The sequence below is a fragment of the Lytechinus pictus genome, chromosome 13 (assembly GCF_037042905.1).
Source record: "Lytechinus pictus isolate F3 Inbred chromosome 13, Lp3.0, whole genome shotgun sequence".
NCBI lineage: Eukaryota > Metazoa > Echinodermata > Echinoidea > Temnopleuroida > Toxopneustidae > Lytechinus > Lytechinus pictus.
Genome location: NC_087257.1, coordinates 1,114,075 through 1,126,109, shown reverse-complemented (window position 1 = coordinate 1,126,109; position 12,035 = coordinate 1,114,075). Strand labels below are relative to the sequence as shown.

The following is a 12,035-nucleotide window of genomic DNA, read 5'->3' as shown; positions in this document are numbered from 1 at the left end:
CAGGGTCATCCAAACTCCTTACATCATGTACATGCAAAAAACAGGCGGCTGTATGACTAGGTCTTGTAGGCCTACTCCAGCTTCTTTATGAAAGGCAGGGGCGACATCTCACGAATGAGAACCATCCTGACCATTGTTTTGGCACGTAGCCGGTCGATGTTGAAGAGTTTCCCATTTGCTCTGTTATACGGATACGTAGATGCATTCTGTGCATTCGCCAAGTGCATACTGGGGAAGCATGGAGAAGAAGATCCTGAGTGTCAGGGCCAGGCCCAGCCTAATTGCTTCACACCACTGCTCACAGGAACTGAGGGAAGCTACCAGATGTTCAAGCATAGCAAACTGTTCACATGGAATGATATGACCATGGATCAGTCTTGGGGACCCTATCTTCTACAGGAGGCTAAAAAGTGCACTCGTGCTGACCAAGTCAAAGGCTTTTGTCAGGACGAAAAGTCCAATGATAATTATAAAGTCCATAAGTTAACAAATTTTCTGAAAAATACGGAGAACTTACTTTTTAGTTAAAAAGTAATACTTTGAAGTCCTTTCACTACAAAAATATGGCTGGACATAAAAAAAAATTATGAGCACTCCCGAAATAGGTCATAGCCCAAACCTTGAATTGTTTAATTCCAAGGTGAGCGGTTAATGACGAAATATATCAACCATCTGACCATCTGAGACCTTACTTGACCACTAAAAATGGAGAAATTAAAAGAAATGAATCATTCTTACTGAAATACCCTTACATGAGCTCCTACACATAATAGTAAATCTCTTCAGGACAGCGTGTACGAATTTTGGGAGAGTACTTCTTCAAGGTTCAAGGTTCAATAGTCTCGGGGGTAGTTTTTGTCTCACCTGCATAGCAGAGTGAGACTATAGGCGCCGCTTTTCCGACGGCGGCGGCGACGGCGGCGGCGGCGTCAACACCAAATCTTAACCTGAGGTTAAGTTTTTGAAATGACAGCATAACTTAGAAAGTCTATGGACCTAGTTCATGAAACTTGGCCATAAGGTTAATCAAGTATTACTGAACATCCTGCCTGAGTTTCATGTCACATGACCAAGGTCAAAGGTCATTTAGGGTCAATGAACTTAGACCATGTTGGGGGAATCAACATCAAAATCTTAACCTAAGGTTAAGTTTTTGAAATGTCATCATAACTTAGAAAATATATGGACCTAGTTCATGAAACTTATACATAAGGTTAATCAAGTATCACTGAACATCCTGCATGAGTTTCACGTCACATGACCAAGGTCAAAGGTCATTTAGGGTCAATGAACTTTGGCCGAATTGGGGGTATCTGTTGAATTACCATCATAACTTTGAAAGTTTATGGATCTGATTCATGAAACTTGGACATAATAGTAATCAAGTATTACTGAACATCCTGTGCAAGTTTTAGGTCACATGATCAAGGTCAAAGGTCATTTAGGGTCAATGAACTTTGGCCAAATTGGGGTATTTGTTGAATTACAGCCATAAATTTGAAAGTGTGTTGGTCTAGTTCATAAAACTTGGACATAATAGTAATCAAGTATCACTGAACATCCTGTGCGAGTTTCAGGTCACATGACCAAGGTCAAAGGTCATGTAAGGTCAAAGAACTTTGGCCACGTTGGGGGTATTTGTTGAATTGCCATCATATCTCTATAAGTGTATTGGTCTAGTTCATAAAACGTGGAAATAAGAGTAACCAAGTATCACTGAACATCTTGTGCGAGTTATAGTAGTTTTCAAAATCAGCACTGCTGCTATATTGAATCGCGTGATGCAGGTGAGACGGCCAGAGGCATTCCACTTGTTTTTAAATATGGCGTTTTACGGCCATCTTTTTTTCTTTATCTGAATGATCCTATATTGCAAAATTATCAACAGAAATGGAATCAACATATCAAATAACTCACGAAAAGAGGTATTATTCATGATTCTTGGACAAAGGGTTCAGAAGTAAATTTTTCAAAATGGTATCATCGTAGTATCATCTGGCGGCCATCTTGGATTTGACCTGAAGATGACATTATGTTGCAAAATAGATAGAAGAAAGAGATTCTACACACCCTAAAACCCCTAAACAGAGGTATTACTCGTCATTCTGGGGCAAGGGGATCAAAAGTCAATTTTTCAAGATGGCATCCGGCAACCATCTTGGATTTGACCTGAAGATGACGTTATATTGCAAAAATGATTATAGAAATGGATTCTACAAACTCCTAAACCCCTAAAAAGAGTCATTACTCATCATTTTAGGGCAAGGGGTTTAAAAGTTAAGTTTTTAAGATGGCATCTGGCGGCCATTTTGGATGTATGCAAATTAGCAAAATTGCCCAAACGGCAACTTTGGGCAACCAAGCTGAATTTGTTCTAGGACCCCATAGGAACACGAATCAAGAAAAAAACTTCATCGGAAAAAACATTTCTAGGTTGGTGTATTGAGCCTATGGGACTGTCAAATCGACTAAGAGGGCACAAGGGCATCGCATGTGGATGGTTCCACATTTTCTTTCCCAGAAACCTCATTCACATCTAATTTTTAAAAAAAATGAAGAAAAGAATGTAAAAATATCATCTACTCCTTCACCCGTCCATTTCCCTCAAATGTTTTGTACACAACCCACAATGGCGATACCCAAGGGTCAGCAAGGGTCTACTTACTCAATGCTCTGGGGTGCTCTTCCCGAGCGTTTCATTACGCGCTCTATTGACTGTTCTGTCGTCCCCTTGTAGTGTCTTTGATTTCGCGAATTGCTGATTGGCCGTGAAAATATTGACACATTTAGTAATCGGTGCCAATGTCCCCAGTTCATCATAGCTCTGCTAAATTGCAAACATCATGTGGGGTGAAAATATTGTAATATGCACCTGCAATGTACAAAAAATAAGGTTGAGAAAGTACAATTATTCAAAAAGTTAGCTAGTGACATGATGAATTTTTAGATCTAAAAGTACAAAACAAGTGAAATTTAAGCCACTTTTTTCACACTTTCATTAAAGGGACATATGTATGTACAAAAAAACATGTCAGCATTGGGGCTTTTAGGAGTATATGTTTGCTCATGTTTTGCACTATTTTTGCTCCTCTGAAATGCTGTGGTAGTGTTTGGTACATCTTCCGATCGCGAATTCAACAACCCGCGAAAATGTCGAGACCTCCTGATTTGCACAAAATTATGTGTGCTCAAATAACAGCTTGTACAGTAAGTGCATTATAATTGAGGGTAACATGACATTTGCTCCTGTGACAAATGCTCTGGTCTTATTTCAGAGGACATAGGGTTAGAGTTAGGATAGTTTTTGGTTCAGAATAATGTAAAGATAATGATAAGTGTTAAGTTTTGGAGGTTACATTTTACATGTATTGGCTTAAACATGCAGATTTTCCATTGGAGAAATTGCCGCTGGAGCAAATGTCATGGAACATTCTTATTTTACTATATTTCTTCACCTACTGTATATGGAGTATGAAAGGGATATTTCCTATATTATCTTTTATTCTTTACATATGAAATGGGTATTTCTTAGTGACGTGTCATCTACTGCTGCGACAATTGCTCTGGGCTTTATTTTGTCTAGGGTTAGGGATAAGTTTGCAGAACTTAGGGTTTTATGTTAAGATTAGGGTTGGGTTTAGGATAGGGCATAGTAAGAAAAGGTTAAACCTTTCTCTCAATACACAAAAAAATCTGAAGAATTACCTCAAAATTTTTGACTGCTAACTGCAGCTTTCCTTAGCGATGACCGAAGTGACCCAATTTGACCTGGTGATGTAGTGATCGATGATCTGGGCATTCAAACCTTCTCTCAATAGGGACAGAGGGCGATACAAGCTTCCGAGTGCTACAGCCAGATTATCGATTGCTAGGTCACCAGGTCAAATCCGGTCACTTCGGTCATCACTGAGGAAAGCTGTAGTTGGCAGCTGGAAATTTTGAGGTAATTCTGATTTTTTCTTTGTGTTGAGAGCAAAAGTTTAACCTTTTCTTATTTTCAACTACAGTAACACAGATGAACTTTCATGATCAATATGGCATAGTGTTAAATCCAGGGTTAAAGCTAGTAATCCCTTTAGGGTATGAAATGAGCAAATGTCATGGAACCATTTGTTTACAGAGGATCCTAGAGAGAAGGAGAGAAGAGAACGAAGAGAGAGGAGGATGAGGGAAGATGCTGGGGATGAAGAAAAACTATCAAGAGATGAAATCAAAGAGAAACAAGCAATAAAGGTTTGACTTTAATTATAACAGTTCTTAATATTGAAAACCATTGATAATTTTTCCCACCCTGCATCATTCAGCTTTAAATGTTTTGCATGCCAAAAATTTCATATAATGCAAACTTTGCAGTACAGTTTATTGAAGAGGCCTTTCAGTGATTTTTCATTTTCATTGATCATTTATCCTCTTTTTTTTTTAGATCAGAAATTGTAGCAAGCTTGTCTCCAATGGCTGTGAAATGTGATTGTGTTGTCAAAGCTTATAGTGTATGTATTGTAAATATTAACAGTGTACTTTTTTTGAAAAAACGGCACATACATGTATTGCTGCTGATTTTCATCTAGGTGATATTGAAGATTTGAATTGTTTAGACCGTTTGCAGGAAATCAAGTGTGTTTATTGAAAGTTCAAAGCCAATGGATCTGATATATTTACTTTGTAGGGCATACTCTAGGATCTCTCAAAGCTTTAGTTAGGTTTTAAAAAATACATGTAGTACAACATGTATTGTTCAACCTTAGTTGAATCTTTGGGGACCGCTGAATTCTGATCCCTAGAATTTTGACCTACATGTAGGAGAGATGGTAACAAAGGATTTGCGTAATCTGGGCCACATTGCATACAAGTTACCATTATGGTGACTTTGCTATTCAATGGTAACATGCATCGAATCCGTGATTCTGATTGGCTGTTGATCATCACTACCATAGTAGTCACTATTTAATGGCAAAGTTTAACCATAATTGTAATTTTTGTCTCGCCTGCATAGCAGAGCAAGACTATACATGTAGGCGCCACTTTTCCGGCTGCGTGAACATCAAATCTGAACCAAAGGTTAAGCTTTTTAAATGACAACATAACTTAAAGTATATGAACCGAGTCTATGAAACTCGGACATAATGTGAATCAAGTATTACTGAACATCATGCCTGAGTTTCAGGTCACATGATCAAGGTCAAATGTCATTTAGGGTCAATGAACTCTGGCCAAGTTGGGGGTATCTGTTGAATTACATGTACAGTACCATCATTGCTTTGAAACTTGGACATACATGTAAGAGTTATCAAGTATCACTGAACATCCCGTGCGAGTTTCAGAACACATGACCAATGTCAAAGGTCAATGAACTTTGGCCATGATGGGGGTAATTGTTAAATTGCCATTATAAATTTGAAAGTTTATAGAGAAAGTTAATGAAATATGGACATTTGTAATCAAGTATCACTGACAAGTCTTAGGTCACATGATCATGGTCTAATGTCATTTAGGTTCAATGAACGTAGTATTATATGAATGGTGTTTTATGTGAATAATTATTTTATAGTAGTTTTTAAAGTCAGCGCTGCTGCTATATTGAATCGCGTGATGCAGGCGAGACTGCCAGAAGCGCTGCACTTGTTATGCAATGGGGCCAAGGTCTTTATAATTACTTTGATTTTGGTGAATAGCTTAAACAATGTTTGCTTTATATGTAAGTTTGCCTGTACTATTAAGCATAGACTGTATAATCTCATGATCCATAAACTGAAACCCAGTCGCTAGAGAAGGTCTCGGTAAATCTCACTGAATAATTCTGAATATAATAAAGTACTTTTGTGGGTAATTGTTGATCATTTTGACAAGTTACATATCATTTTAAAGCAGAAGGTGTGCTCTTTCATTTGCACAAAAATGAATTTTTGGTGACTTATTTTGGTTTTGGGGAGGCAGGTCTGACATTTAAATTGCTGTATGCCCCTCAGTCATATTCTTCATTTACCACAACCTGAATTTATCTTTATCGTTCAGGACCGTTATTTGGGAGTTGTAAAGAAGAAGAGGAGAGTACGTCGTCTCAATGATCGGAAATTTGTTTTTGATTGGGATGCAGGAGAAGATACATCAGCCGATTTTAACCCTTTGTAAGTCATTTATGAGCTCGATGAGGCTTTTGAGGACTTCTTCATATATGTGGCGTATACCTTTTCCCTAGCAATTCAAATTGTCTTGATTTTGAAATATCAGTATTCCAATCCAGAGATTAGTAATTCATTTGTTGTCATGTTCATCAACAGCAACTTCCTGTTTATGGAGAAGCTAAAAATGAAAGTACTGCAAAGTTCTAGAAGTGTTAATCTGTTGAAAACTAAATTATGCAATTCGTACAGGCTTTGTACAGGTTTATCCCTGGTCCAGTAGCCATTGGGTTATAAAAGGTTCTTGGAATATTAATGTCCCATTTTTTCAGACCTTGTGTTTTTATACGGAAGACAATATTGCATTTTAATTCTGAAAAAAATACATGATTAAAGGCTCAATTCAAAGTTCAAAGCAATATTTTCTTTGAAACGGAAAATTGACTTCTGATGGCAGTACATTATAAACATAATAAACAAATATTCAACATATCAAATACACCTGTACCAATAAAAAGATAAAGAGCCAAGATGTATTTCAAATAAGATACAATCATACACTGTACATGCACACGACTCTTCAAAACTCTCTAAACCACCACATAGAGGTAGAGAACAACAGATTAAATGAATCTGCTGCTCTGTGTCCCCTCAGTGAGCCAGAGGAAGCCATAAAAAAAGTATAAACCCACAAGAAATTCACAAATGATACACAGATGTGAGTGCATCGGTAGGTTTTTCAAGCACAAGATAACTATGGAACTGTTGAACCCACGAGGTGCAGTAGGGTGGTTAAGAATAGTTTCCATAGGTATCGCGTGCTCACTAGTCCTACATATGCATGAACAGACCTGTGTATCATTTGTTTTACAGAACAGTGGAATTTTTATGAAAAAAAAAATTGTTTTAACAATGCATAAGTATTTACTGGATGCATGGAAAATTTACCAGAAGCATAGCTGGCCATGCGCTGGTAATTGGTCATGCATGATACCCATTCCATAATAAACAATGAATAGCAGGATTACTCAATATATTGATGAAACAGCCAGCTTAACCAGTCGTTTAGTCTGAAATATTGCTCGATGAATCTGAGCAAGAAACAAATGTTGAACTGGTGTATTGTATTGATGCAGTTATTTATTTATTTATGTTTTTGTTGTTGATCAGGTACAGAGAACATCATGAGATCCAACTTTTTGGACGTGGGAGCGTTGCAGGAATAGATATTAAAGCACAGAAGAAACAATCCAAGTTCTATCAAGAGATCTTAGAACAACGGAGGACAGAACAGGAGAAAGACCAAGAAAAGTAAAGCTAAGTCCCCCCCCCCCCAAATAAAAAAGAAATTTGTTGCCGTAACCTGACTGACCATAAACTTGCTGGCTTTTATTTTTATTCAAATTTTACAAAAGATAAACTGTTCAAACTGACACTAAATTTCAAATCTTATGCTTTTGTCTCCCGACGGCCTGGCCGAAAGTGAAGGCTAGACTAAGGGATCCAAATGTTGTCTGTCCGTCATCCATCCGTCAAAGACATTATGACGGATAACTTTAAAACCTAACTCACTTTACTGGGCTATTTCGATGCCTAAAAAGACCGGGGGCTGATTCAGCCTCCCTTATGATCTTGGCTGTCTGTCGCGTGACTGCGACGAAAATTGGCATGCGCATTTAGGGTCAATGGCCAAAGTATATTATTATGTGAATTGTTTTTTTTGTGAATCATTATTTGACAGTTGTTTTCAAAGTCAGCACTGCTGCTTTATTGAATCGCGTAATGCAGGCGAGACTGACAGAGGCGCTCCACTTGTCTTATTTTATTTTTTGACGAAATTTGTTGATGAACACAAAGAGCATAAAATCAAGTAATGTGAATCAGTAAAACCAGTAAATGTTGCAAAAATATGTGAGAAATGTCAGTTGAAGTATGAAAATTGTGCCATGGGTGTGATTTGTACACACCATTAAGTCAGTAGGCAGGTCTCCCAAAAGTGGCTATTTTCATCCAAGTGATATTCATGACAAGAGAAGTTTTGCATACTTAATGAGCTTGATGCGGACCAAAACACCTCTTTTCATTCGGTCATTGCTGCTCTAATTGTACATCAAATTTCATGATTTTGGTATCATTGTAAAGGAGGAGAATCATTATTTCAGGTCATGTGTTTGAATTTATTCAAGGATTTTGTAATGTAGGTGAAACTTTTGATCTATACTATGCTAAAAAATAGTTATTTTCACCTGACAAAAGGTGCTATTTTTACACTTTATTATTATTGAGCCCAAATGATTTTTAGATCATGACAAAGCTGATAGGTTTCAAAATAAAAATTGGTTTAATCGGGTCAAGATCATACTTTTTGTTGTCCAAGTACATAACGCAGCTTGAAAACAAGAACACTGCACTCTGATTGGTCAAAGAGACCACACACTGGCAAATTCCAACAGTTTCAGTGCCTGGGTTCATGGGAAGGTCACACTCCCCATGTGGTAATCTCCTCTAGTTACCCGCGCCTGTTGTTTTGTGAACCTTATCCAGCCAATCAGAACTCTGGATATCATGCTATTCCAAAATTTCAGAAATCTCATCTTGTACCTTGATGGGAAAAGTGTGATCTTGACCCGATTAAAAGGTGCCGCATATCAAGAGTTGTGAGAAAGTACAGAAGTTCAGCTTTATGGTGATATAGATATCATTGAGGCTCAAAATAAAAAAGTTTTGCACAATTTGCAAAAGAAAACAGAGGAAGAAGCCAGAAATTCACCTATTTATCAAAAATATTGTATACAAAATAAATGACCAATATGAAAGAGTAACATTTACTCTATCTGATAGTGCATTGATATTTCATTTGACTTGAGGTTAAAGCAGGTAAATTCTTAGAGAAAGAAAATCTCACGAATCACTAGATTTTGCAAGGAGGAGGATTCAGCCACGAGATGATTTGGATGAATCTGGCCTTTTTGCTCATTAGCATAGTGACCTGCGGTCTGACTGCCATTCCATAGGCATGTCCAGGTCAGTGAATATTAAGAAATAAAAAAAAAGATAAAGGGAGAAGATACAGTGTACGAGTGACTCTGGGCATAACAACCCAAAACATAGCATGATTAGTTAGGATTCGTTCAAAAGCCTAACGATGGAGGTGTGCCTTGCATTTAATCTCGCTGTAGAGAGTAATCCTCCTGACCTGGATGCTCTTTGGTTCTGAACATTTTGAACATTTGAGACACAGGTCCTGTTGTCTGATTTCAAGTGATTTTATAGAAGATGTACAGGGGCCCCAGAATGATTGTACAGTGTAATACATGTAGATTCATTCTAACGGTCATTACTATTACAGGAGCCGATTAAAGAAGCAGAAGAAAAGAGAAGACAAGCAAACATGGGATGAGAGACATTGGAAACAGAAGAAACTAACCGAGATGAAAGACAGAGATTGGAGAATCTTTAGAGAAGATTTCAACATCTCTACTAAGGGAGGTCACATACCATCACCAATCCGATTTTGGGACGAGTATGGACTCCCTAAACATATTCTTGATATCATCAATGATATTGGTTATAAGGTAGGTGGCTATTGGCTATCACTCCTGGGCCCTGTCTTACAAAAAGTTGCGATTGATCCGATCAATCACAACTATGGACGGCCAGCAACATCTAAAATACATGTTTGTTCAAAATATTTTCCAACTATGATGTATATTCATGCATTCATTGTTTTCTCGAAAATTCACTGTGCTTCTCTTTGTTTATAAAGGACATTGTGCAAATGTCCAGTAGAAAAAAAATTATGACACTGATGGATTTCCATAGAGTTACGATTACAACTCTTTGTAAAATGGGGCCCAGGATGTGTAACAATGGCCATTGTCTCATACTCATACATGTAGTTTTTAATATGAAAAGCTTCACTTTCATTTTTAATGAGACAGGGGAGGTGCTGATTCAGTGCCCCTTCAACATCTTTTTTCAATAAATCTGCAGTGCGAAATTTTTTTACCGCATTGCTCATATATTTTTTACGTGCAAGTCTCATGCAACTTCTGAGACCAAATTTGCAGCCCCCACTTTACATGGTTACAAAATTATGCAACCACTCTAGAAAAATGTTGACTGAATCAATCAATCAATTTAGAAAAATCAAGCAATAAACACTGAAAATTTAATCAAAATTGGATGTATGATAAGAAAGTTAGGTCATTTTTTAAGTTTCATTTATTTTTTCATAGAAGAGCATGATCGCTTAAGGGTTAGCATTGAGGTGAAAATTTTTTTTTTAGATATTTCTATCAAAATTGCTTTTAAGATAATCTTTGATATCTCAGGTTTCAAAGAACTCAGTTTCATGAAGATTGATAAATCCGAAATTCCTGGAATAGTCCATTTTATTCGTGGGGGTGCTATTACATGTACCTCTCATCACGGACGGACATTTTTACTCAAATTAAATTCTCTCTAGTTTTATTGTTATAAAGTCAAAAAGGGGCCTAAGCTTTCGATCCTAGCAGAATCTTCGTCGGAGGCAAAATGACAAACATATAAAGTGGAACAACCATAATATAGACCACAAACAAGCTACAGCAACACTAGAAACAAGGAGACAAGTTTAAGTATGGAAGGAAAGTAAACAAGAAAACACTAAAATACAAATACAGAAAATCAAACATATATGGATAAAACAAGACAAATTAGATAAGGAGGATCACATGGGAGTGATACAACAGCAGAATAGGAGATTTTTAAAGTTATTCCAATTTGGTTTAGTTGTTCTTGCACTCTGAACATTAATCTATTATCAAACATAAATTAGTAGGAAAAAAAAAAATGGGAAGTAATTTTTTTTGGTAGGTGTGAACATTTCCATTTTGAAATTTCCGTCCGTGATGAAAAAAAATATAAAAAGTTTTTTTATTTTTTATCAGAATAGAAATAAAAAATAAAGAGGTGTAGAGGTATCTCACTAAACACTGTACATCATTTTATTTGAACATAGCTGAAATCCATACATTTTATCCATATCATAAACTCAATAAAAAATGATCACGGACGGACATTAATTTCATCACGGACGGACAATGTAAATTCACTCAAATTCAATTCACTCTAGTTTTATTGTTTTCAAAGTTACTCCAATTTGGTTTGGATTTTCTTGTACTCTGAACATTAATCTATCATCAAACATAAATTAGTAGAAAAAATATGGGAAGTAAATTTTTCTGTTAGATGTTAACATTCCATTTTGAAATTTTCGTCCGTGATGAAATTAATGTCCATCCGTGATCATTTTTATTGAGTTTATTGATATGGATAATATGTATGGATTCAGCTTTTTATTCTTTATCAGAATAGAAGCAAAAATATAAGTGTGTAGAAGCATCTCACTAGACACTGTACATCATTTCATTTGAATATAGCTAGAATCCATACATTTTATCCATATCATAAATCAAAATAATTGCAGACGGACATTAATTTCATCACGGACAGACAATGAGCAAATACTGAGCAGATTATGAATTTAATTTTAGTTCCAATTTGCAGTGAAAAATGGTACTGAGAATTATTCAAAACTCAAATGGATGGAAACCTACAACTCTTCACAATTTTTTGTGAAATCTTTCTTTGGCTGTTATTGGGGCTTAATTGTTGTCAGGAATTTTTTAAAAACATAATTGGAATGCAGATAGAGTTGGAAGCTACATGTATGCCAAAAAGCAGGAAATGAAATAGAGCAAGAATAAGTCAAAAGCTGTATTTTTCATCAATTGAAGCTTGCAGAAAGTGATGGAAAGGAAGAAAGTAGAATGCATATTCTGATAAGCAGAAAAAAAAAAATCCATGTACAAACCCATGGATTCACAATGCTTCTACTAAACAGAACATGACATCACATCCTTGAGGCTTGTG

General features: G+C 36.4%; 1 protein-coding gene across 1 annotated transcript; it reads left to right on the top strand.

The window, feature by feature from the left end:
- Window positions 1-4,080: 4,080 nt before the first annotated feature.
- Window positions 4,081-11,008, top strand: LOC129274795 (probable ATP-dependent RNA helicase DDX23). The gene is made up of 4 exons (XM_064108825.1): window positions 4,081-4,233; window positions 6,013-6,125; window positions 7,290-7,430; window positions 9,469-11,008. Exons 1-4 carry the CDS (start codon window positions 4,096-4,098, stop codon window positions 9,881-9,883), a joined length of 807 nt encoding a protein of 268 aa, XP_063964895.1. The 5' UTR covers window positions 4,081-4,095; the 3' UTR covers window positions 9,884-11,008.
- The last annotated feature ends 1,027 nt before the right edge of the window (window positions 11,009-12,035 follow it).